Source organism: Calidris pugnax, unplaced genomic scaffold, assembly GCF_001431845.1.
Source record: "Calidris pugnax isolate Ruff unplaced genomic scaffold, ASM143184v1 scaffold82, whole genome shotgun sequence".
NCBI lineage: Eukaryota > Metazoa > Chordata > Aves > Charadriiformes > Scolopacidae > Calidris > Calidris pugnax.
Window position 1 is genome coordinate 2,599,482 of NW_015090833.1, and position 27,331 is coordinate 2,626,812.

General features: G+C 40.5%; 1 protein-coding gene across 8 annotated transcripts in view; it reads left to right on the forward strand.

The window, feature by feature from the left end:
* KIF1B (kinesin family member 1B) overlaps window positions 1-27,331 on the forward strand; it is a 92,835-nt gene that overhangs the window by 45,167 nt on the left and 20,337 nt on the right. For 5 of the 8 annotated variants that reach the window (XM_014941374.1, XM_014941376.1, XM_014941377.1 and 2 more), the window contains 12 exons: window positions 10,099-10,192; window positions 10,978-11,126; window positions 11,717-11,895; window positions 12,882-13,019; window positions 13,762-14,010; window positions 19,352-19,470; window positions 21,264-21,349; window positions 21,497-21,626; window positions 21,981-22,140; window positions 22,733-22,823; window positions 23,407-23,525; window positions 24,518-24,573. In XM_014941374.1, the coding sequence (XP_014796860.1) occupies window positions 10,099-10,192; window positions 10,978-11,126; window positions 11,717-11,895; window positions 12,882-13,019; window positions 13,762-14,010; window positions 19,352-19,470; window positions 21,264-21,349; window positions 21,497-21,626; window positions 21,981-22,140; window positions 22,733-22,823; window positions 23,407-23,525; window positions 24,518-24,573 (1,570 nt within the window). Of the gene's footprint in view, window positions 1-1,190; window positions 4,454-10,098; window positions 10,193-10,977; window positions 11,127-11,716; window positions 11,896-12,881; window positions 13,020-13,761; window positions 14,011-19,351; window positions 19,471-21,263; window positions 21,350-21,496; window positions 21,627-21,980; window positions 22,141-22,732; window positions 22,824-23,406; window positions 23,526-24,517; window positions 24,574-27,331 lie in introns of those variants that run through there. The other 3 variants (XM_014941379.1, XM_014941380.1, XM_014941382.1) reach the window with 2 other exon arrangements.

A 27,331-nucleotide genomic window follows, 5' to 3' on the forward strand; every position in this document is an offset into this window, starting at 1 on the left:
TCTTTGTTTGGTAAAGAGATGTCTTAATTTAGTAAGCCTTTAAAGAAAAGGAGTCTGACTTTAATTCCTGGTAGCAGTAAGCAATGATGGATATCCTTAACTTCTGGTGGCAGAATACCTGAACAAACATTCCTAGCATATGGAAACCTGAAGCACTGCTTATTAAAAGTCATTTAGCAAAAGGTGGAAAACTTGTAATGAAGAAGCAAAACACGCATAACTCTTAGCAAGTGTGTGGAAGCTCCAGGCTCTAGGGTTTGAGAAGAGGATAAATCAAGGATATCAAATAGAGAATTCTTATTAAAACAATTTAAAAGAAAAAGCTATTACTGCTACATTCTTCTGAAACTCATACTTCGGACAGACAAGACTGTTAATGTTCCTTTCCTTTAAGCAACAAGGTGACAAATGGGAAAAAAAAAAGACAACAAACAAACCACAACCCACCTCTGAAACTTTGATTCTGGATATCTTTTAGCTTGTAGCAAGTCTTGGAGTATGAACCACTGTCTTCACCTGTCATAGTGGCACTTACAGTCCTTTTAACATTGAACCTTTCGGCTGCTTCTGTTTCATTTTTTCTTATCGTCTAACACTTCTCTGGCTGCTGTTGTAGTGAAGTGGATTCTAAACTTGAGCATCCCTGCAACCACGTGCAACGTTACTAACCAGTGTTAACCCAACTTACTCTGGCTGCTCGTGACATCTTCTATGATGGCTGTTGTGTTCACCTACCTGGGGAGGATTTGCTGAAAGAAGCAGCAGCAGTCACCAAGGCAAATGTGTGTGGCGGGGATTTGCATGTCTTTGTAGCATGTGTGAAGTGCAGTTTACACTTGGTTTTTAATTTTTTTTTAATCAGGAACTTGGTTTTACTTGATCTATTTAAAGATTTTGGAAGGAATTGGGAGGGAAGAGTTTAGATTACCTGCTATTTTGAGATGACAAGATTTTTAAATATAATGTTAGTCTTAATTAAGTGAAGAGCTCCGACTTTGACAGTCCATGACTCTTGAAGATACATTTTAATGTCCTAACACTCAGTCTTCAGGGACTTCCTTATCACTTGTTCTATTTTGATTTTTGATTTAGTTTTCTTTGCCTGCTACTTCTTGTTTAGCTTTTCCATTTTCTTACAATTTTAATTTTGGTTATTTTGGGGCCACTTCTTGATTTTTGTTTTTCCAAAGGATGCAGACTCTGATAGTGGGGATGATTCGGACAAGAGATCGTGTGAGGAGAGTTGGAGACTGATCACTTCCCTGAGAGAGAAGCTGCCCCCCAGCAAGCTCCAAACCATTGTAAAAAAGTGTGGCCTCCCCAGCAGTGGGAAGAAACGAGAGCCAATTAAAATGTACCAGATACCCCAACGGCGACGCCTTAGCAAAGACTCCAAATGGGTTACCATCTCAGACTTAAAGATTCAGGCTGTGAAAGAGATATGCTATGAGGTAGCGCTCAATGACTTCAGGCACACTAGGCAGGAGATTGAGGCTCTGGCCATTGTTAAAATGAAAGAGCTTTGTGCCATGTATGGGAAAAAAGATCCAAACGAGCGTGAATCGTGGCGAGCTGTTGCTCGCGACGTCTGGGATACGGTAGGAGTTGGAGATGAGAAAATTGAAGACGTCATGGCCAACGGAAAAGGCATCACTGATGTGGATGACCTTAAGGTGCATATAGACAAATTGGAAGATATTTTGCAAGAAGTGAAGAAGCAGAACAACATGAAGGATGAAGAGATAAAAGTTCTTAGAAATAAGATGCTCAAAATGGAGAAGGTTTTACCTCTCATAGGTTCTCCAGATAAAGCTCAGTCAACCGTAGCTAACTCTAAGTCTCCAAACTCTGCCGGTGCGGTGGATGCGGAGAAGAAGCCCACAGATGACTTAAAAAGAAGCGAGAATGATGATCTTGCTAAAGAGGAGCGTGTTTCTCAGTTAATGGCAGGTGATCCAGCTTTCAGACGTGGGCGATTACGTTGGATGAGGCAAGAACAGATTCGATTTAAAAATCTGCAGCAGCAGGAAATAGCGAAACAGCTTCGTCGACAAAATATGCCTCACCGATTTATTCCACCCGAAAATCGCAAGCCCCGCTTCCCTTTCAAAAGCAATCCCAAGCACAGGAACTCGTGGAGTCCAGGCACCCATATCATTATAACGGAGGATGAAGTTATTGAGGTTAGAATTCCAAAAGAAGATGATAAGAACAAAGATGAAAACAAAGAGAAAGAAAGTAAAGCTGCTTCTAAAGACCCTCAGCAGCTGTGGAATCTTTATGGCCCCCAGAGGAATCAAGATAATATCCAAATTAACAGGCAGCAGTTGAACACACAGCCACAGCCAAGCAGCCAGCAGCAGCCCTCGCCTCAGTTGCGCTGGAGAAGCAATTCTCTCAATAATGGCTCTCAGAAAAGCTTGCGGCGTCAGACGTCGGGCTCGTCTGAGTCCTTGCACTCGTTCAGCGGGCAGCAGAACCCCGACCTCCAAACCTTCCAGCAAAAACGCCACATCCACCAGCACCGGCAGCCTTACTGCAACCACAGCAACGCAGGCAGTGGGGAAGGCAATACAGCCAACTCCCACCCAAAACAGACTGACCGGCTCAACCACTATAACCAGTTTGTGACGCCCCCCCGGATGAGGCGCCAGTTCTCAGCACCCAACCTCAAAACGGGCAGAGAAACCACAGTATGATCAGTTGGCCGAGAGTAGTCTGGGGGAGGAGGGAAGCAGGGGCAATTCTGGCTTAGCCTTAAGAAACAGCCAGAATTGGCTTTGCCGTAAATCTTGGGTTTTGTTTGGCCAGGTAGAACTTGAGTAATTTGATATAAAACCCCAAGGTACTGGCCCTTCAGCCCATTCCGTTTGCATGTGACTTTTGTTGCGGTTTTAACGACATTGATTGGAAGAACGTTCTGAAAAATTGTAAGAACTTTTTTGATAGAGTAGAAGACTGGGAGGGAGGGATAAGGAGAGGAGAACTTCCCTGCTAGCTCATTTACCAGGGTTTTTTTGTGTGTCTTGAAGTATTTTTCTAATGCTGAAAATAATGTCTGGAACTTACAAAGTGCTACCTTCCTCCTGTGTTTTATGTAGACAATCAAAAGAGGAATTTAGTTTATAGCATTGAATGTTTCTTGTGACCTTTTTCTTAGCAATAAGGAACTGACCATCTGTTTTTAAATTGATCTGGCTCTTCAGAACGATATTTTCCACTCATAACTGAAATTATTAATAGCAATAATAATCTATAAACCAAAAGGTGTTGGCTGACAAGATATGTGGCTTTTTTAATAGGAAAATTGAGAAGAGCTATTGGGTCACAACAGTCCTGCTCCTTGAGTAGGAGATGTCTTTTCTCCTTCTGCTTAAGTTCGTAATTATTGGTATGAAATTGCTGTGACAGTTAAACCTGCCTGAATGGAATTTTATGTCAGAATATATATATATTGCTAAAGCAATACTTTGGAAATAAGCTTTTTCTAATTCCCATTGTATCTCTAAATATAATCATTTTTAATTATTATACAGAGATTGTGGAAAGGAACTAGGATTTTTCAACACTCTGGTGCAGGAAGAAGCCTTAAAAAGCTAATTATTTTTATTTTATGTTTTCAGCTCTCTCGGGCATGAGCCTGAGAATAGTGCTTGAAATAGTTATTCTTATGAAGATTTATAGATCACTACTTTGAATAGGCTGAATTCTCCTCCAAGACAGGAGAATTGAACCGTTTCATCTGAATGTGATACCTCATGATAGTGCCTCTGGTCTTGGATTAAACCCCTTTTTCAAGACTTGTTTAATAAAGGAGAAGGTCACTTTTAGGAGAAAAAAAGATTAGTTTTCCTTCTCCCCACACTTAAAATGCAAGTGAAAATTTTAAATATCTATTTTGATCTGAAGAGGTCTGCACTTGCAGGTGATTTGCTGTAAAACAAATGCTTGCAATCCCTACTTCAGATTTTTTTTTTCAAACAAATTACAGAAGAACTGTTTTTTAAGGAACAGACTTTATGAACTTGGGGATCTCAATTGGAGACTTCCAATTTTAATTATACACTTTCTGAGTTTCTTAAAGCGCAAGATAAAATTGTGCATAGTTCTGAAAATCTGCGGACTTAAGTATAAGCCAATCTGAAGCTTTTCAGGACTTATTTTGCTTTTAAATGTAACTTGAATACAAATTTAAACACAAAGTAGGCTACTGTGCCACATTTGGTAAGATAGGTCCACTTTGCAGTGTATCTGTAGAGTTAAACGATTTGTGCTGTTTTGCACAAATTTCCTTAATTTACTTGAGGTTGGTTATTTTTGGATAAAATATAAGCCCTTCAGGTAACTGTTACTTCTGCGTGTTTGAGCATAGCTGCAGAGGAGTAGGAAGTGCCTCAAGCTTATTTTCCATCTCGGTTTTGTTTCCTGTACTATTTTCCATCCCCCCCCCCCAATCCCATAGCTGCAGAGGAGTAGGAAGTGCCTCAAGCTTATTTTCCATCTCGGTTTTGTTTCCTGTTCTATTTTCCACCCCCCCCCCCCCAATCCCTGCCCCCCCAAACTGTGCAAAGTGTAGGAGCTGGTTGCAACACTCATTAAGTGGCAGCCGTGCACCATCTACATATCAAGTAATTAACTGTCAACTCCTCAGTCTCTGCACACGTGTTACTGATGGGATACTGGCCCTCTGATATAGGAACTACAAACTCAGTCCTCGAACTGTCTTGAAAGAATGAGCTGGTCCCATCACTTGGGACATTTTTTTTTTTTTATGGCAGGTTTAATTTTGTGTCCAAATATGGCTTTGTATCTTGCATTTGTCTCATGCTTTGGCCTACTTGAACGAAGGAAATAAAGCATCATGTCCAAAAATGTCTTGATTCTTAAAGAAAAGAAGCCTTGTAGATGAGCGATACTTTTCTTTTGAGCTTGAGTCAGAATTGCAAAACGAATTTTGGGCTGCAAATAATATTTTGCTGTTGCCTTTATTTTAGAATCTTGTTTTAGCAGTGCATTGCACTTTGGTTTTGTGCACGTGGGGAGTAATGAGTTCTTTCATATCCTCAAAAAGGCTTGGACTCTCTTAAAAATGCATCCTCGGGGAAAATCCTCCCAATTTTGTAGGAATAGGTGAGCCAGGCAGAGTTAGTCTGCACGGGACAGGGCATGAGAGAAGACCAGAGCAATTTTCTCTTGTGTCCCGTTTCTGTTGAGGATTGTGGCTCAACACATGTTCAGTCACCGCGTGAAATCCCCACGTGATTGAACATGGAGGAATTTTGAAGTCCATGCAACTACATGTACTGACGTGAGATTAAAAACTCCCACTACTTGATATTTTATCGCTAGACACTAAAAAGTTTTTGCCAACTTATTTCAGCTTAAAAATCTGAGAAGAAATATCTGTATATGCCTGGGTGGGGGTGATGATGAGGAACAATAAGTTGCCATCAGTCTGTGGGGTCTTTACCCCATCAGTCTTTACCCCACTGGAAAAGCAACCCTCCTTATTCTGTTCTTGTTGTATGTTTTGACAAAAAAAGAAAAAGGATAGTCAAGGCCAAAATGTCATCTGCTCAGAGGAAGCAGCTTTTTTTCCTGGCTTTTAGGAGGATATTATAGAAATGAAACTTGAAAAAAAAAATCCTATAAAAATAATTATCCACTTGAATTGAATATTAATTACAGCGCAGTGCCTCATCTGGTAAGAGAAGCAATGTGAGAGCTTGTGGATCTCCTTGCGTTGTTAAGAAATACGCACACCCCTCACTCCAAACTCTGTGTTCATGGAGCGATTGAGCAGTAACACAGCTGCTTCCGGAGGAGACTGGGTGAAAAGGCTTTCAGGTTGATGGAAATGTGGCATCCGTGATAGCAGCGCTGGTTTAATAAGCTTAATTGCCATTGCTAAGTGCTGATGTGCTGTGTGCTTTGACAGCTGGCTTGTATCCACCTGTGCCTCAGTGATGAGTTCTTAAATATCCTCTAGGATTCACTAGGGACACGTGGATTTGGGGGGTAGGGACAAACGCATGCCACTAACGCTCCTCTGATTGACTTCAACATCCTTTCTCAAGCAATCTGAATTTAGGGATCCGTCAAATTAGAGGATGCTATTTTTATCAGTACATTCAGCATAGTTCCAATATCTCCCTCACTGTTTGTCCTTTATCCTTTATATGTTGAAATTTGTTCTTTACCCTTTATATGTTGAAATTTGACTTGGATGCTTCCCCTTGAACCACTTCAGGAGCTGCGACATGAGAAATCTGTGCTGTTGTACCCATTTGTACTGTAAAGAAAGCAGTGAGCTGCCTTTGAATAAAATGGGATTTTCAGATCTGTCCATTGTTTAAGAAAAAACAAGTTTTGGATTGTTTTAAGAGCAAGCATCTGCCTTGTGAAAAGCAGAACTGGTTTGTATTGTAACAAGTGCTCTTTCAATAAACTATGAAATACTCTTGTAAGTGTCAGACTTGTCTCAGTGAAATGGAAATGAAACTTGATTACAGGCTTGTCCTGATTTCATTTTTTTGTCTTGGGGTTGGTATTGTTTCAGCAGAGTTAAAGAGGTTTCTTTAATTGTTCCTCAGTGTGATTCTTTAAGTCTGTCCACCCTGATTTTTCTGCTGTTGTGTGGAAAGCAGCCTGCACAAGTTCATGTCTACTGTCACAGAGCTTTTTTTTTTTTCTTTTTTTTTTTCAAAAAGAGCTTTTTATAGCACAAGGGAATTACAAGCCATATTCCTCTTCAGGGCTGTCCCATGGTACCATCTTGCGTGCTGATCGTCTAAATTCTGGAAGAAAAGACAGAGCTGGCTGTTCTCTATTTATTCGCTCACTGAAGACAAAAGAAACTGATTTTTTTTGTGTGTGTGCCTCAAGTACAGGAGGGAGTGTACACTACAGCACCTTTGCAGACATCACATAGATCCAAAGAATCTGAGTTGTTATGGCCCAGTGTTCTGCTGAAAAAGCTGGTCCAGTCTGGTCTTAAAAAGCTTGGCCTAGTCTCAGTCTATGATTACTTTTTTTTTTCTTTTTTTTCTGTTTTCAGAAAATCTATGATTGTTGTGACTTTAGATATTTCCATGCCCCTGGGCAAAAGAAACTTTGTGTTCCCTTTCTCCACATGGGTGGAGGTAATGATTTCAACCAGTCTGAAGCTGGAGAACAATATGCAGTGGGTTCCAGGGAGTCTGGGGCATGGACCTTCAGGGCTGCTTCGAGGTGCAGGTTTTTTTCTTTTCTAGCAGCTGAGGCACCTTTACATGGGTAGTAACAATTACGTGTGTGTTATCACTAGTCAGATCTGGAAATGTTTACCTGGAGACCTGACCAATCTCTCAGGAGAGCAAACCAAGCCCTATTGCAGGGCAGTCAGTGCATCTTCTGCGTCAACCAACCTGAAATTCATCCTTCAGCTGTTGCTCAACACCAATTATTTTTAAATACTACTCTAGTATCAAGTTCCAGGAGGCAACTGTAGTCCTGTTTTTCTGCTTAGGGAAATGGTACCTATTTCTTTTTTTCATTATGGGAAAACAAATGTCAGTTCTTTTACTTAGTTTTCAAAGTAATGTTTATTAGCGTGGAGTCAAAAAATGTCTGCTTATATTCAGCATTTATTTATCTAGGTATTTAAATGTACAGAAGTTACACATACTTGGCTCACAAGTCTGAAAATAGAGAAGACAAGAAGCAGGTCTTTGTATGTGAATGTGTTTAATGTGCCTGGGTTTGTTCATGCTGGAAGCAGAATTTTCACAGTGGAATGCCCCTGATTTTTGACCGTTGCCTCTGCAGCTTTTCGATTTCTCCAACAGAATCTGATCAAAGATTCTACTTAAACGGTCCTTGAAGACCTTTTCATTTCTTCATTTCTGCAATCTAGCCACTCAAAATGACATTCTCAGGTTATCTACTTCAGACTACAGGAAAATAAATTATTTTGCCCTTCATTGCACATAAGAGGAGCTTCTTCCTATCAGTTCCCATCTGACCAGTTTTATCTTGGTTTCCAAAGTAAAAGCATAATCTACATGGATGAGGGGGGAAAAAAGCTCAGAGAGTGCCTTTATGTTAATGAATTTTTAAGAGTAAGCTGGGTATTTCAGATCTGTAGATAAGCCTGAAACTTCTCACCGAGTTTAGAATAGTTTTTTGATGACTCATTAGGAATTTTAGAAGGAATATCAAAAGAAAAAATGTACTTTTTTTGGTAGTTCTTTTGCTGCTGGGCTAAGGTTTCCTTGCACTGTAGGTATGGAGCCATCTTAGAGTGAATGGAGCAGACACAAACAAAGAAGAGGGAGAATTTTAGCCAAATAAAAGTTCAAGAGAAAATTAGAAAATTAATACACAGTCCTCATATGAAGACCATATATCTTTAATAGTTCAGTTTTCTCTCCCTAAGGGTCATGGGTATTGAATTCATGGTATTGAAAATTCGGCAATTTCTAGGAGCACAGCTACTGTTTTTTAATGGCACCTCCAGGAAATATGATTTACAAACTTAAAGGAATATACTTTAGGTTTGTCTCCAAATACTGTCTAAAGGTCTTTCTGACTGAACTTGGGTTAAATTTAATGTAATCACATTGTGGCAGTGCTAAGAACTATACTTGCTGTATGATAACAAAGTAATGCAGGTGTTTAGGTGGGTGGGATGCTTAAATAGGATGGGAGGAAAGGGTAAAGCTTTCCTTCTGTAGCTGTTAGTTTTAGAATGCATTACTGCAAACAGGGCATTGGAGAAGAATTTTAGGATTTGGAACTGGAAGAGAGAAAGTTGGAATACAAGATGAGTGGCTTCAATAATCCTCCTTAAGAACTCTGGAATGTTCTTAGTGAATTGTTATAATTCTTGTGTAAAAATCTCGAGAAGCCAGTTTAATGTGTGTATTATATGCCAAAGGATGAATCCTCCTTAAGAACTCTGGAACGCTCCTCTTAGTGAATTGTTGTAATTCTTGTATAAAAATCTTGAGAAGCTAGTTTAATGTGTGTATTATATGCCAAAGGATTATCTGCAAAAAATAAAATCCAGTCAGGAGGTAGGATCTGAGACCAGGAACACAGTGACTGTGTCTGTTCTAAATATCTTGAATTTGTATTTGTTTTACCAGCAAATAATAAAAGGGTCATTAAGTATTATTAGCATTTATTTCAAGGCATGATTATGCTGACCAGGAGGAAAATGCTCTTACACCAGACGGTATTGTTGAAGTGCTTCTTGTGGGGAAACCTCTGCACAGACTTCTCTGCCCACGTACCAGGGTGGTGGTGTTTTTGTTATCTTCTGACATTAAATACACATGTGAGAGAGTGATGCTTCCAACCCAAGAGGAAAATCTAATTGAAAACACAGTGTCTTTTTTTTTTTTCCCTAAAATGATTTTTTTGTATCAAAAGGCAAATCAGTGATGCTGTTAATCCTTCTGTTTGAGAAAATGAAGGTGAATAACCCTCTCATTTTAAATTTATTTCTGTACTTTTCTCTATTTCTACCTCTTTCTTACCTACCTGAAAGCAGGAATCAGGTTCCCCAAAAAATCCCCTTTTTTCAGTCTTGAGCAAAACTAGAAAAAGCTAAACCTTTCCCTCTTAAGGATCCTATGAGCATGTGTATCTGATGGGTTTGAAAAGCAACTCTAATATCTTAAAGGTCCCTCCCAACCCAAGCTATTCTATGAATTGTTTTGGCCTCTGTCTTCTCTCTCTTGAAGGACAGATTGTACTAAACCCATAGATGTTGGTGTGTGACCCCTGAGCATTAATGGAACAGCCTTATGTATTTGTTCTCTGTGTCTGTCATTCCACCTGAGGTGTCAGTCTCTCTGACCTGCTCTCCTGGCTTCTCTCTGTCCTACACGGTGTCTCCTCTCTCCCGCAGGACTATGAGAGTAAGCTGCAATTCTCTCTCTTCAAGGACAGATTGTACTAAACCCATAGATGTTGGTGTGTGACCCCTGAGCATTAATGGAACAGCCTTATGTATTTGTTCTCTGTGTCTGTCATTCCACCTGAGGTGTCAGTCTCTCTGACCTGCTCTCCTGGCTTCTCTCTGTCCTACACGGTGTCTCCTCTCTCCCGCAGGACTATGAGAGTAAGCTGCAAGCCTTGCAGAAGCAGGTAGAGACACGGTCCCTGGCAGCCGAAACGACAGAGGAGGAGGAAGAGGAAGAAGAAGGTGAGTTTTGAAGCTAAAACCAATGTGGATATAGTTAAGCCTAAAGGAGTAGTTGCTATAATATTTCTTGAAATAGATAGAAAACTCGCTTTGGAAAGCAGTGAGATACTTCATAACTTCTTGATCTCTAATCTTCACAGCATAAAGATGCAAAGTACCTACTCGTAGAATAAGTGCCACATAAACAGTAGATATACATTCCCAAAGTAATTTGACACACAAGCTAGATGAGTTTAACTACAAGCTTTGATTTGGTGGTCTTGAATTGGAAGGAATCTCTCTCTTCTTGGCACTAACAGAGTTCAGATGTCTTTACACCAAAATAATACTGTTCCCTTTGTTTCCTTGTTTTGATTTTGAAATGTCATTTTTCTCCTTGGTAGGAATTCTTAGAATTCATGCTGTGACATGTCTGTGTAACTCCATTTCTGGACAGTAGATAGAGTTTATTATTCCCATAATACTTGCGTTCATTCCACTGTTTCAGCATTTGGCTTTAATAATTGTTAACTAGCTTAGAATAATAGGAGTGGTATTTATTTTGTTTTATCTGTTCCATATCTCCTTACTTGATCATTATCTCTCCATTGCTAGTAGTGAGGAAGTTTGAATCCAGTTTTTCCTCCCTGAATAATAAAAAGGCAGGTTTTTGTTTTCTGTTCTTGTCTTTCATAAAAGGTGCTGAGAACTTAATGCCTTAGTCAGCAGTAGTGTTAGATACTTCATGTGGTGGTTTAGAGAAGCTGCTGCAGTGTTTTATTTCTCTGTTTCTTTGTTCTTCCCAGTGCCCTGGACACGACATGAGTATGAACTCGCACAGTGGGCTTTCAGGAAGTGGAAATTTCACCAGTTTACTTCACTGAGGGACCAGCTCTGGGGAAATGCAGTATATCTAAAAGAAGCCAATGCAATCAGTGTAGAGTTAAAGAAAAAGGTAGGGACATGCAGAGCAGCTTTTTGAATTTTCTGACTCTACAGTCCTGTTTCAAACAGTCAGAGTTACTTGTAGTCTTTAAAGTTATATGTCTCTTACTTTTTAGTTTGGGCTTTGAGCTTTAAAAGGGTTCAGAAAATCACAAGTCTCTGATTCAGAATAACCTCTGTAAGGGTGGTTGATATATTCTCCTTTTCTTCATTTCCCTTATGCTGTTCCTGTCAATATTATAAACACATGTACACGGACATTTCTCCAGGCCCTGTCTCTTCCTTTTTGCTTTTAACTTCATATGGTAACGCATCTTTCAAGGAGGAGTGGGTGCTGCAGGATGTGCTAGGTTTATAGTTTCCCAGACCTCTCCTAGCTGTGACAATAAAGGCAAGATATCTGTACTCAGCTGAAAAACATGCTTTATGCCAACTTGAGACCAAAAAAAAAAAAGTGACGTAAAACAACCCCTGAATCTGTTTACAGAGATGAAAGTCAAACTGGCTTCCTGCGTTGGCTTAGGTTAGGTCTCTGTCCCCTTTGTGATACTGATCTTGTGACTTCTCAGAACTAAAGTGATTTTCCTTTTTTCCATGCAGGTGCAGTTTCAGTTTGTGCTGCTGACAGACACCCTCTACTCGCCGCTGCCACCAGAGCTGTTGCCCCCTGAGCTGGAGAAGACCCGGGACAACAGGCCTTTCCCCCGGACGGTGGTAGCTGTGGAAGTCCAGGATCTGAAGAATGGAGCAACGCATTACTGGTCCTTAGAAAAACTCAAGTATGTAAATATAACAGACAACAAACTTCTTTATATCCAAGGAGCTTCACTGAAATGTTTCACCCCTTGGGGTTCGTTCCCTGTTGTACTTGTTTTTTCTCTGTGTTCTCCCAAATGCCAACTTTCCAGACAGCATGATATGTTTTAAATGCTAGCTTTCTTGAACCTTTAAACAGGTGCATTTGTTCTCCAACGTCTTACTTCACCTCCACATTGAATTTTTTAACTTGAGGTTAGATTTTATTTTTTTAAATCTAATAAGGCTCATCACCGCTCATCTCTGCATTAATTCTTTTCGTGTTCTTTTTACTGCAAAAGTTTCCTTACCACCTACTTTTATATAACGTAGTAGTACAGTACATAACTTATAATAAAAAGTTTAAATAAAGAAGATTCTAAGCTGCAATCTGAATTATTTTAGTCATATTCTTGCAATTAGGCAAAAGACATTTTAGACTTTTTCTAAATACTGACTGAAGAACTTTTTTTCCACTAATAACTTCCAGACAAAGGATCTTGTGGCGCAAAGCACTTGTTTTCTTCAATAAAATAAATGAATAATTGAACATCTATAATGCAATCAGTTCATTTTTGAATCAAAATGCCATCATTTCTGGAATGGAATGCAAAAAACTTCCTAAATTACTCAGCAACATCTGACGCAATAAAAGAAGCAAAACATTATGCCAAAATTAGATGCAAAAGAAGAATATTTAGAAGTTTGAATGAAATCCAAGATTTACATAAGCTTCTGCAGTGACCTTGCCTCGTGCTCAGTGGGCTTAGCCTGCAAAATTCTCCCAGAATCCCTAACGTGTCAGGGAATTACTACGGTACCACAGTTAGTGGTACAGACTCCCTGTCCTTCATTCTCCTGTGCCTGTGTGTAATTTGGTGCCGGTGAAGTTGGCGCACCCCACTTCATGTTCCCTGCTTTTTATTTGCTCTCTATTAATTTTCTTTTAATCCCGCTCTCTTCTTTGCAGGCAGAGGTTGGACCTGATGCGTGAGATGTATGACAGAGCTGGGGAGATGGCATCAAACACACAGGATGAGGGTGAAAGCACGATGACAGGCAGCGACCCCTTCTACGATCGCTTTCATTGGTTCAAGCTTGTTGGAAGGTACGTGACAATAATCTCAGCTGCTGGTGCACTGGTAACTCCTCTCAGTTCTGGATGAACTTTGACTTTGAAAGTGGTTATAAACTGTATGGCCAGTAGTGTTAATTGTGTGCTGTCTTTCAGGGACTTCCAATAGACTTAAAATATAGTGAAGAGCAGAAAATGCTCTTTAGAATGTTACCGGTTCTGGTGTAACCTTGTAGAATCTGATTTGAGTGAACCCTTAGTAATTCATAAGTTTATTTAAAAAAAAATAATGTAGGTAGCCAAGTTCTATCTAAAGGCACTGAAGCAGAGCTGTGAGAATACGAAGAACATTGGGAACTGTGAGGACAAGTAGCCCAGGGCCTTACATATGTAGTTCAAACAGTTTGGTTACACCCTATGGGATTCTTTAATATTTCCTGATGTTGGCTACACCTTTTACAGTATTTTTATTTACAAAATTGCTTTGCGTTGGAAATAAGAATTGTAGCTCTCTTAAATGGATGTGCTGTTAAGATCTGTATGTTCGGCCATGTTTATATTAATTTTTCATTTGCTTTCTGCTCAGTTCAAGGATGCTCTTTTTCCTGACTTTGTTAGCAGCCCCTTCCCTTGTGTTTCATTGCAGTCCACATGGTTTGAAGCCTTTGCTTGTTGTTCAGGTGGTCTCTGTGCTGATGGCAACAGACGGCTGTTAACTGAAGCATTCTTCTTTCCCCTCCCTCTGTTAATTGGTATTCCATTAACTGATATCTAGCTCCCCCATTTTCCATGGCTGCGTGAATGAGCGTCTTGCTGATCGCACGCCCTCCCCCACTTTCTCCACGGCTGACTCCGACATCACTGAACTGGCTGATGAACAGCAGGATGAGATGGAGGACTTTGATGATGAGGCCTTTGTGGATGATACTGGCTCCGACGTTGGAACTGAGGAGGGATCAGACCTCTTCAATGATGGGCGCGACCCGTTTTACGACCGATCCCCTTGGTTCATTTTAGTGGGAAGGTTGGTGAGGTTACTCTGAGAATGGCCAAAAGGGACCAGCTCTTGCTGTAGGCTGCAGTGGCTTTGCCTCACGCTGCACTGAATAGCTGTCAAGCCAGCCAAAACACCTATATGCATAAATTGGAATTGCCAGAGAATGAGTGTAATTTAATGTTAAAAGTTCCCATGTTAGAAGCCATGAAGACCTAAACAGTAATTGAGAAAATAACCCTTAGATGTGACAATGTGAGTAAATATATTTCTATTTCTGGATAACTGTCACAACATAGAATGAGTGTGGGTTTGCTTATGTACAGTACTCAAGCATTATTTATAAGAGTGCTCTATTTAGCCATTGCAAGATCACTAAGATAGTATCGGAGCATGTAATTTTCTCCCAGAGGAGAGAGTCTCAGAGTATGGTGGAAAGTCTTTAAGTCCAATCCAGTACATCCATTTTTTGAAAACTCATCTAACATCCTCTGTGTCTGAAGAGAAAAGTTGACACGAGGAGAAAGAAGAATGTCCCTTTCTGGATGAGGAAAAGAATGTTCTTTGAGATGATTTCTCTTCTCAGACTGTGCGTGACTTTCGGTAGCAAGTAGGGAAAGGTAGTGAAGGGGCATCATCATTAAAATTCACCGGCTGGTGGTGTTTATCAGCACTTTCCCCATGCACTATGATTGAATTTCTGAAACAAGTTTAATGTATTCTAGAGTATTACCTATTTTGCCAAGATACGATTAAGGCATCATCAGACCCCTGTCTGTGGTGTGGACCATAAGGACAGCAAATTGCATTAAAAAATGTAGTACTTTGCACTGTTTCTGCACAGATAGTCTCTTGCTCAACCATGTAACTCATGACAAGAAACAGGAGGGTTTTATTCAGTGACTTTGTTCCCCTCTCTTCTGCTCCCACTCCCCCAAGTTATCCTTTTTTTTTTTTGCATATTTGCTCACTCTGAGCCAGTCTGCTTGTATGGGAGGGGGTCACCGTAAGCCTTGTGCAAAAGAGGGGGTCAGACTCCGTGGCCGGCGGAAGGGAGGAACAAAGGAGAAGGGACCAGAGCTTGAAGGATTCGTGGCCAGGAAGGCGGGATCTTTCTGTGGATTCCTCAAATGCAGGAAGCTTGGTTGCAGTGTTTGGGAAAATGAGGGACTGAGCTTGTCGGTCTTTTATCAAGCCTTTAGGTCAGTTTAGCTGTATTGTCTAACCTCTGTCTTTGTCTTTAGTGGACCTATTTACAGACTGTGATTAAACTTCAAACTTCCTCGACCCAGTCTTTGAAACAAAAATTGCAGTTGCTAAAGATGCAAGAAACTGCATTAGTTCTCTTTGATCTCTGTGAATTCATGCTCTCGTGTGCCATGTCTGATAACGTGGTTTATAAAATTCAGTTCTTTCAGGTGAATCTGATTCCCCCAGAGTGGGTCTGGGAGAGCCACCTTAACTGGCTTGGCAGTGGTTGTCAGTGAGTGAAAGCATCCGTGTCAGTGTGTGCTGGGAAGGGCTGCTTTCTGGTGCCCGCGCTGGCAAACCCGGCGTATTCTCCTCTTGTGCCTCTTCTTTCAGAGCGGGACCTTCAGAGCTTGGGAAAAAGTTGAGCTATTCATCTTCATTTCACAAACTCTTCAGGAAGCACGACACAAGCTGAGCAAATAGAGTGTATAATGAAAACAGTCGTGCTTCCTGGCAATTACACAACTTGCTTCCCGTTTCCATGTATTAAAAAGAATACTGAGCTCTGTCTGTAGCCAGACGTGGAGCTGCAGCAGTTAAGGGTACACGAGACCTGCACGTATTGAGGAGCTCTTACTTGGGTTGTAAAGTGTATTGAGGAGTGAAACTTGGTTTGTATTATCTCCCAGCAGAGAGCTGAATGACTTTATCCCAGTCGTTGGTTTCCATTCTCTTCTGTTTCTATTCCTGTTCTTTCTATTGTGCTGATTCTGTCAGCAGAAAACCATTGGGCTGTTCAGCGCCGCTGAGTAGAAACTGTTTGGATTCCTCAGTCTCTTCCAGCGTGAGAATTCCACTTTTGTGGAACTCAGTGGGACTCACAAATATCAGAGGCTGCATCCATCTACATAGATGTTATCTTGAGCACAAGGTAGTGTTCAATTTGTAACAAACCCAAAATTCTTTAATGCTTTCAACTGTGGACTGGTTTATATGTTGTGGAATCATAGGACAAAACTAAAATAGTATTTTTTGAGGGGATTTTTGAGGGGATCATCAGCAATAAAGAGTCCAGGTCACGAAGGAGAGGAGAAGAAGTTGATCATGTAGTTACCCAACTCCTTGGGCATCAGAGTATTTTTTTTTCTTTCTCTGTGCTGTGACTGTCTTTTATTTATACTATATATATTAAAGAAAAGGAAAAAAGAGCTGGTCCCTTTAGCCATCTCTTCTGGCATGCTGGGTTGTCTTTAAGGCTGATTCTATGGAAGGGTGTGACACGCCAAGCATTTGCTGTGTTTTTAAGGGTGGTGGGAGAGGACTATGGGATCTTTTATTTAAATCTCAAATTGATGTGTTTGTTTAAAAAATACCCATCATCATTCTGAGTTCTGTTGGTTTTGTTTTGACTTTTTTTTTTATGAAAACAACTTGTGTTTGTTAAATTTCATTTCTCGTTTTGTTGTGAGTATGCCATTTTACCTCACCAATCTTTCTGCTAATCCAGCTCCCCCCCCTTTCAGTCTGCTGGGCTAAGGTGCAGGGGGACACTTGCGTATGGGCTCTTTGGGGAGTGGGAGTCCTCCCAGGTGTGGGGAGAGGAGGAGGAGAACCTTAACATTTCATCCACTCCTGACTCGGTGGTGTGTTGTGACGAAGCAGATGGAATGGTGCTGGGAGGCAGCATCGCTGCAAAACCAGCTCTTTTCTGCCTACAGCAAATGTGCTATTGCTCTGCATCCTACAGAAGAGATCCAGCATTTCTGTCACCAAACAGGAAGCTTAAAACTTTTTGCATTATGTGCTTTTCTTTCTCTAAGTTAAAATGATTCCAGTGAGCGAGGTGACTGGATGGAAGGAGGTTAAAGAAGATAAATACTTTTTCTTTGCGATTGACACTTTACTGAGGTGACAAAATTGTAGTTGCTAATAAACCTGAATGCTTTGGCTGTCGTACGTTGAACAGCAGCTTCAGAATTTCAGCCATGCTAGTGAAAATAGACTTCTATTTTTCATGCAGTTAACGCTTTCACTTTCCACTAGTTCGAATCAAAGTAGGAAGTTCTGTGATGACTGCCTCTATTAGTTACTCAAACTGTCTCTTGCTTTGTACATATCAATCCAATTTAGATTCCTGGTGGGGGAAAAATGTCTGTTCTCCTTAGTTTAAAATGTGTTTTTCAAACTGTGTGTGTTTTTTGTGTTGAGCATATAACTACATACCTTCCTGAACTCCATCCCTCGTCCGGTCCAAGTGAATGATTCCAGTTTGTTAGTGTGGGGGGCTGTTTTCCTGTGTGGTGGGATGCTGCTTTCTCAAATGGGCATCACCTGAAATGTCAAAGCTAAAAATGAAAATGTTTTCTTAGAGAAGAAAAAAAGCCAACACAACTTCCCATTTTGTTACTTTAAATTTAGTCTCTTCTCCCTTCCCCTGCGTTATCAGTGCTTACCTCACTTTGCAGCAGACTGAAAAGGAATTAGATCCTAATCTTAGTCAAGTGTTATGTTGCAGTTGTTTTTTCTGTTGTATGGTTTTCTTCAGTTTTTGTTTTGGTGCTTTTATAGCCTTATTAATCATTCTCTTCTCCATTGCATTTTGTCACCACTTTGGTTTTTCATAGCTGCTCTTTTTGTGTGTGTGTCTTTGGTTCTCAACTGACACCTGTTTGACTCCCTTGTTGTTTCAAGAGAATTTCGTTCTGGGAATGGGCCCATGAACTCACGGAAACACTTCCCTTCCCTGCCCTTGGTCCTTGGCTGGGGCACAGGGGGCTGAGGTGGGACCAGCCTCACTGTTCACAGAGCACACTCTGCAGCTGATGGCTCCTGACAGAGGCAGTGAACAGCTTTATTTCCCTCTCAGTCCTCTTCTGTCACCCAGGACTTTCCCTCGGAATATTAAACAATACCAGTTATAAATTTGAGGAATTCTGCTTTCATAATAAAGACTAATATAAAGGACTGCAAGGAGGGAATCCGGTTAAACCAATGACTGGTATTTAGTATAATTTAATATGCATAAATTCATAATAATTCCATAAATAATTAGTCACTTTAAGTCTAATCACTGGTAAAACTATTGGTTAAATTTCTATATCGTCTCAGTATTCTTATGAACTTTGAAACAGTTCACTCAATAACTAAAGCCTTCAATCTTTTACCCCTTGTTGAGAGCCAGTCTTACCTGACTCGTCAGGCATCTCAACATTTTAAGTTTTGCTCAAGCTAATCACACAGAAGTGTCTGGTGTTCTAAGAACTTTTGCAATTTGTTGCAGAAAAGTAAAATAATAACATTAATCTAACCTTTAATTAAAAATCTTTACAATAAAACTTGTGAACTTTATTGTTCCAAGATAGACCCTGCTTGTATATAACTTTAAAAGTTAGTGTATGGCAGGATCATCCAGTACTGGCCCTTAATGCTGCTTTTCCTATTGTAAACTGTAATTTCTACACAATTAGTCTTGAGTACTGTTGTGGTGAGTCATCGTTTGTGGGGGTTTTTTGTTGTTTGTTTTATTTTTTCTTAAGAAACGAATATATTACTCCTAAATATATTTAGCTATGAAGACTATCAGTCTTCCACTGTCTGTACACTCAGTGAATCTTCCAAGAAACCTAAGAGATGACTTATGGTTTATTGGGGATTTCTGATTACTCTGTATGCAGTGTTATCAAATGTGTGTAGAAAAGAGAAAACATTCGGTCAATCTGTTTTGAAGAGTGTTTTCATGTGTTCAGTACAATATTTGAGGCACAGTAGATCAATTCCCTTTTCATTTCTCACTACAAACTACACTCATGGAGTGGAAAACTCAACAATTCTTTATAATCAGTAGTTCCGTAGTAGACTTCTACCATCTTGCTAACAGCTCCGTTGACAACTGTAGAAAGCCATCATCTTAAATCGTCTCCTTCATGTGTTTTTGTAACTCACTAATACAAGCCCTGTGTCTCCAATAGACTCTGATTTAGAGCACTTTGTAGCTTCCTGTAGCTCTGACACTGCCGAGGAGCCCTGTGTGGACAGTGTGGATACACGGCCACGGGGCAGGTCTCATAGAAGGACTAAAGTAGACTGTCTGAAGATCTGAATGTCCCGTTACCCAGCCGATTACTGCGGTCTGGGTTTGCAGATGATTGCCTCATGCTGTTTGTGTTTTCTTTCCTTCCAGAGCATTCGTGTACCTGAGCAACCTGCTGTACCCGGTGCCTCTTATTCACAGAGTAGCTGTTGTGAGTGAGAAAGGAGAAGTGCGAGGATTTCTGCGCGTAGCTGTGCAAGCTATAGCAGGTGAGACACCCCGGGAGCTTTGTATTGCAACTCTCTGGTACACTCTGAATAGCTGCAGCCTTAAAAAGCAGGCAAACAAATCAAATCTGAGTGTTGATTTGTTTTAGTGTTTTTAGTGTTGCAAAGAACACTTTTTTTTTTAATTGTTAACTTTCGAAATTTTTTCATTGCTGTGAATCATATGGACCAAGCATGAATAAATCTTGAAATAATACTACTGATCAGAAGCTTTTAGAATGCTGGTGTTGACCACTGAAGTTTATACCTGGCAACTAATGCTGCAGTGCTTTTTAAGACAGTGGAAGGGCTAACTAGTGTCAGTAAGACTAAAAACTAAAATTAGAGCAAAGGTTTTCTTTCTGGCTCCCAGTATAAAGAGTGGACAAGGGTCTATGCAAGTTTGGTCGTTGTGATGACTTGCAGAAAAGTTAAATGTACCACGTTTGATCTTCTTAAAGAGTCCTTTTAAATAATGCCCAGAAACGTGCTCTGCTGTTCTCTGGCTGAATAGCATGTGAAGAAGTTCCTGAACTGACACTTTTCAGCATATTATAAACAGAAATCAGCAGCAGTTTTCCATTTCATTGCTTCACTAAAATGTGTTGAGACTTAGAAGCTGCTTTAACTTAACATACTGTTTAATCAGCAAGAATTATCGGATTCTCAGAAGAGAAGGGTAGATACAGGGGGATGGTGCCTGCTTCCACCAGTTTCGAGCTGGTATTGTATGTGTCCAGAGCTTAACTGCTGTCCGTTACTCAGCTGCTAATACTTCATACTTTTCCAGCGTGGGGAGAGCTAGTTGAGTTTGCTGTTGGTAGTTAGCTGTGTCTTACCCATGCTGGGGAGAGCACAGATACTTCCCATCATTTGTCCTTTCCAGCAGTGGCTGGCTGCCAGCCTCTCTTTATTGTTTAGGTGGGGTAACCCTGGAAGCTCCGCTCTCCATGGGAACGTATAATGAAATCTCAGAGCCTGAAGATGTGTAAGAATCACTCTGGCAGGGACTAAACCAGCAAGTGAAAATAAAATCTATTTTAATGTGTACAAAAGTCTCATTTCTAGCTCGCTTTGGTCTCCTTAGCGTTGACCAAATATTTCCAACTAAATATTCTATTTATCCATCTAAATAAATAGAATACCATGACCAATAGAAATGGAACTGGACTCTTAAAAAAGGACCATGGCATTATTTGGTCCCTATGCGAAGTTTCGGAGCACATTCAGGATGTTGGGATTTCTCCTGCAAACATGCATTTATTGGGGAAAAAATACCTGGCACTTAACCAGGCCTCGTTGTTGTTACTCCACAAAGAGGAGGAGGTTAAATGGACAGATTGTATGGACAGAACCACCTTTCAGACTTGCAGTGGGTACTTGTGAAGCTGTGCTAGTGGGACTGCTTTAGTCTGTGAATTTTAGATGCCAGTTTAAATCAATGTAAGGATCCATTTCCAGGTGGGTCCCTGTATCATGGTATGTTAATTCACCTCAGCTATAGTAATCAGAAGTAAATAAATAATCAGAACGAGTACTGAAGTTATTTTGCATTCAAAATTCTCTAAAGTGTATTCGTGATGAAAATTAATAGCTTGCTTTGTTGTTTTTCCACACTTGAGTTCATGATGGATAGATTTCTGCTATGATTTTTTTTCAGCACTTACTCTAATCTGTTACTGGATAACTGGAACTCTTCCACTTTATGGACTGGTTCCCATTGTAATCAGAATTTCCATTTAGGTAACTCTGTTTTTCCTTTTCCTCCTCCTCATTTTTCCCCCCCTGTTTTTCAGCTGATGAAGAAGCCCCAGATTATGGCTCTGGTATTCGACAGTCTGGCACAGCTAAAATTTCATTCGACAATGAATATTTTGATAAGGTAACAACTCTTTGAAATTTGAGTTAGGTTTCTTTGCGTGCATTGGTTTGTGCTTCTAAATAAAGAATAAGTAATGTGGGGGAAGAAGGGGATGGGAAATCCAGAAGCTACAGAGTCTGTTACATACACCTTCCTTTGTTTTTTCAGAATGATTTTTCTTCAGTTGCGATGACTCGGTCTGGACTGTCATTGGAAGAGTTAAGAATTGTGGAAGGACAAGGACAGAATTCAGAGGTTACCACTCCTCCAGAGGAGATCAACAGAACGAATGAGCTAGGTGAGCAAGAAGTATGTAATAGTTTTGGAGAGCTTAAGGGAAATCTGGAACACTTTTCAGTTGTGGTAGAAAGGGGTTCTGAGTATCCTTCAAGAACATGACAAGTAGGGAGCGGTGTAACCGGTGGGTTGCATATAATAGATGCTGGAGTTATTCACTTGATGAACTGTGAAGAAAAAAACTGTTCCCAGGTATTTGGGGCTTTTGATTATCAGCAAATAATTTGGGCTGAAAAGAAAACCAAAAGAGTGGGATAGGATTAAAGTGATGCCTGAAGGAATATTTTAAGAAAAGAAAGGGGAAAAAAACCCAAAAGAAAAGTTATTTCACGTGGGATGTTTGTGTCTCCCTAAGACTTGAAGTCAGCCACTTTGGATGGAAAGATGACTATGGAAGGATTCACTGAGGAAATTGGTGATCACTTGAAACTGGGCAGTGTGTTTACCTTCCGTGTGACAGTGCTGCAGGCCAGCGGCATCCTTCCTGAATATGCAGATATTTTCTGCCAGTTCAAGTAAGAGTTTGTCCTTATTTACGTTTGGCAATGAATTTGATAGAGATTGCAAATAATAATGGGCAATGGAGGGTTTGATTGAGACTTTTCCAGTCAGTGGCAGTGTGGTATAGCATAGAAAAACACCTTGCCAGTTACTGGGATTCCTGTTACCAGCAGTACCTGCTTTGTGTGAGTATGGTCTTAAAGAATAAAGTTTTGCGGAAAGGATCTAGTTATAGATATCTCAGGTTTTTGCTTGATAATGGCTTTTAATGTGAAAAATTTGGTATTAAGTTGTACATAGCTCAATTGAAATGAAAGCTATGTGAACCTGGAGTATCTCGGTAGCTCGCCAATAAAAATGTTCTTTGGCTTAATTTCTTAAGAAAGAGAATGAAAAATGGGAGTAATAAAGACACAAAGTAAGCACAGAAATTGTAGTCCCAAAGACTAGGGTATTTCTAGCTTTAGGCCATCACTCAATTCCCTGTAAAGTTCTAGCAGAATAAATTCTTGGGTTTCATTTCAGTGTTGGGTTCACAGCACAGCAATCTTCACTGAACTGTTCTGTGGTGGTTTATTTTTGGTTTCTTGCTTGTTTGTTTTAAAGCTTTTTACATCGGCATGATGAAGCTTTCTCAACAGAACCTCTGAAAAACAATGGTCGAGGGACTCCCCTTGGCTTTTATCATGTTCAGAATGTAAGTAAAACTCTCTGTGCTTAGTAAGTGCCTGCTTTAGGGCTGGGAGTTGTGTGCGTCCTTCTCCTTAAACTCCTGAGGTGTATGGGAAAGGGGGACAAAGGGAATTCTTAAGAACAGACAGTAGGAGGGGTGATGAGGTGAATGATGTAATCCCCAATGGAGAACAAAATAGGGAATGATTCTGTGTGGCAGATTTAACTCTTCTGTTTCACCTCTGCTTCCTGCCCTTGAATTCTCCGTTTCCTTTCCAGGATGTTCAATGAAAGCAGTCTAGAATTCAGGAAATAAAATATTTGTGAATAGCAGCGCTCATGATCTCAGATGAACTGAATGTGTCTATTTTTATGAACTGTGTAATCCTTTGGTTACATGTACTCCTTCTTCTCCTACTTAAAATGCCTGATGTTGAGGCTTTCATTTTCTCCTTTATTGGAGAGTGAAATTAATGCCTAAACCAAAAAGGAATGCAGTTGCTTTTACCATGATACTAAACTGTATGAAAAATACAGACTCCTAAAATCCAGACTTAGAAGACTTCCTTTTTGTATGTCTCATTTTCTTCCCTTGCTTTGCCTAATAGATTGCTGTGGAAGTGACGGAATCCTTTGTGGAGTACATCAAGACAAAGCCTATTGTGTTTGAAGTCTTTGGCCATTATCAGCAGCATCCTCTCCACCTGCAAGGACAGGATCTCAACAGGTACCGCTCACTATTCTGGCAGAAGGGCTCTGTGGTCGTGCTCGGGTTCGCTCTGCAGTTCAGGCAGTGCTTTTTCATACTCCTGAAATTATACAGCCACTCCCTCCCCAGTCGGATTCCTGCCGGGGGTGAGAGCGCTGGCTGAGGCCTGTTTACCCAGTGTAGTGTGTTTTGTTAGTGAGTGATGCAATTGTTCTGCCATCTCAAACGTGGGAAGCCGCTGTGCCAATACAGCTGCATCCACCCTACAAAGGCTGTGGTGGTAGAACATTGTACTCAGAACTTCAGTGGTGATCTCCAGTGGTGGTCCCAGTGAGTTCTGAGATCAGTGCTCCAAGATGCAGTATTCCCTCAGGGCAAGTGCCTCATGTATGAAGGTGGGATGACAAACAAAGAGACATGGAAAACAAAAGGCTCTCAACCTTTTGACATACTAGTGGCAAAGTTGCTGAGCATTTGAATTTTTGGTGGGGGGAAAGGACCTCTAGTCACTGTTGTCATCTTCGTAGGGATAGGAAGAGGCTGTTGCCTGGACTCTGGGCCTGGTTCACCCTCCTGCTGGAGGCAGCAGCTGCAAAGAGGAAGCACGTGCTGGTGTTAAGAGGAAATGCCAGCTGAGGCTTGTTCCTTTCCCTTTAGTTATTCTGGGAAACGCCTGTTACCTGCCTAAATTTTCAGTGCAGAATGGGGGTAGAGCAGTTGGAAATTGTAAATTTATTTATTTAATTTTTTTTACTGATAGGTAGGATTAATTAAATTAGAGTAGAAAAAGGACATAGGCTGGTCTGAGAAGTGTGCTGAGTCCACTTGTTTTCCTGACAGGTGATATCTACCTGTTTTTGTGGGATTGTGAGGATAATTTTAGAGAGGAGAAATGGGTGGAAGGACTGTGCTCGGGGTGTGTGTGTATAGAGACATACGTGTGTGTATTTGTAGATGGATTTTTTTGTTTAGCTGCCTCTATATTAATAGCTCCTTTCATTTCTCTGTAGCCCTCCACAGCCTTCCCGAAGATTCTTCCCTCCCCCGATGCCACTCTCAAAGCCAGGTGAGAACAGGTCTGGAATTCTGTACATCACACGTCTGCTACTGAACAGGAAGGGTGAAGTGTATTCCTAAGGGATTCAGGACACCAAGAAATGTAATGGAGTGAATGTTGCAAAGGGCATTGGATCTGTCTTTGCTGGCCATCTCCCTTTTTATGTGTTCTTTCCAACCTCCTCTTTTAGAAAGTGCTTCTTGGTCCATTAAAGGGTAGAATTACATTCCTGAGGCGCTGAACCTCCTATTCCATGAGATCTGGCCATGGCTCTTTATGTGCTTACTGAGCACTTCACTGGAAATTTGCTTATTCATTAACTGTTTCATCTTTTTGCTCTCTAACATGCTTGTTTAGTGAGTCAGTCTTGTTGAAATGATCCTTGGTTTTCTTTGCTTAATTGTAATACTGCATGCTGAACTCTTGTGGTTGTTTTCCATTTCACCTTTTAATTTCCTCCTTCTCCAGCTTTCTCTCACCTGCATATTTCTACCATCCTTTTTTTTTTTTTTTCTTGTGTGTCTTCCATTCCGTTTGCAGACCATGAAAGAAAAATTGAGTTGATTAGGTATCTTATGTCTGGCTATGTAAACGTGCATGTGCTGAACACGCTCTCCGAGCATGCCAACGTGCTTGCCTCCTCTGCTGTGGCTGCTTTCCAGGATGGAGCTGACCAGCTGCCACCTTTTCTCTTTCTGCCTATTCCCAGTTGTCAGAGTGAGCGGGCTCCTAAACGAGATGGTTAGTAGCCAAACTTGATCTATGGTAGATGTAGACGTAGTTCCAGAGTGTGCCTCAAAATTCCTTTTTTCTTACCTTTATCATGTGGTATTCCTGGGACTAGAAACTGCCATGGTTGTGGGCACGGAAGGATGATGCTGTGCTTAAGTTTAGGGCTATTCTAGAGTGAACCATAGAGAAAATCTATGAACTCCGGTGTGCTGGGTATCACAGATTTTTCTGTGTCACTGGATCTATTTCCTGAAACTTCCTGGACCTCTGATTTTTTTTGTTCTATGCGTAGTTTTATGAGATTGGGATGAGAGATGCTGTCTATAAGCAGCCAGCTGTAGGGAAACGTTCAGATGGGTTCTATATAGGTTTCCTTTTTGCGCATCTTTTTTTTGCCACTAACAGTGCTGTTCCTCACTTACATTTTTATTTTGTTTTATTACCAAAAAAAAAGATGATGATGATATACTGGGTATTAATTACACCCATGCAAGTCCATGAGAACTTCCAGAATCATCTTTCACGTTTAGTTAAATATGTCTTTCTGTTGTTTGTCCTATTCTTGCACTTTTGAGTTTCTCTGCTTAGCAGTAAATTTGAGTGATTGGGTGTGTTTGATGTTCCTCTGGCTACCAACAGCATTGAGTCCAGCTGTGAGGAGTTCATGTGCAGCTACATGATATGATGGGTATAAGAGAGTGACTACACTGAGTAATGGGAACAGTAAATGATGACACTGAAGCTTGCAGCTCAGGATGGTAGAGTTGTAGTGCTGCAACTAACTGATTCTTGTAAAACCTGTCCCTCTGAGGCAGCTGCTATTTTACCTAGACAAGAAACAGAATTCACTTCTTTTTTCCCCAAAAGACATTACACAGGTGCACTTATAAGGACCTTTTCTTAACTGTTACAGCACTTTTGAGTTTCTCTGCTCAGCAGTAAACTTGAGTGATTTGGTGTGTTTGATGTTCCTCTGGCTACCAACAGCATTGAGTCCAGCTGTGAGGAGTTCATGTGCAGCTACATGATATGATGGGTATAAGAGAGTGACTACACTGAGTAATGGGAACAGTAAATGATGACACTGAAGCTTGCAGCTCAGGATGGTAGAGTTGTAGTGCTGCAACTAACTGATTCTTGTAAAACCTGTCCCTCTGAGGCAGCTGCTATTTTACCTAGACAAGAAACAGAATTCACTTCTTTTTTCCCCAAAAGACATTACACAGGTGCACTTATAAGGACCTTTTCTTAACTGTTACACCCTTCCAGTGCATGGAAAGTTAAATCATGGTGGAAGCTGGAGGATACACAGAGGTGTGACAATAGAAGAAGCTAAAGAACACTTGAGCAAGGGAAGAATGGGGCTTGAGAGGCTATAAGGGAGAATGATTGTGTGGCTTAATAAAAGCAGTAAGGTTAGTATGTGAAAAGAGGAAAAAATGGAAAATCAGTTGCAGAGTTACAAAAATACCTGTCAGAGTACACAGGAACTACGCTTTTAAAATGTTCCCATTTCCAAAAATGAATGAACAGATTAAGAGAAGTCATGCAATCATAGCTAAAAGGTGTGATTAAAGTACACGTGAAGGAATATCAGGTTATTTCTAGAATGTCTGTTATCCCACTATTTTTTCTAGCATAGTTTATCCCTACATTTGTATTAAAGGAATTAAAGAGGATCTGGCCATTAGTAAACACTAATATCAAAACATAAGGAGCCCAGAAAAATACTTTGGCAGGATTATGGCTCTGGAATAAGTCTTGTTCAGCCTTTTTACATACACATGCTGTTACCTAAACTGGTGCAGGAGACTGGCGGTTTGTAACACAAAGAAGCAAAGACCAAAGTTTTAAATTCTTTATTTTTTTTTTTTTCTTGTGTGGAGAAGGGGAAATGTACTTTATGGGTGAGTAATGGTGCAGATGAACAGATCTAAGCAATTCTGAATCACAAACTGTTTAATCAGAAAGTAACTGATGCACATTTGAGGAAACTTTTTTTGGTGGATCTAGAGAGATTGTGTATTTTTACAAG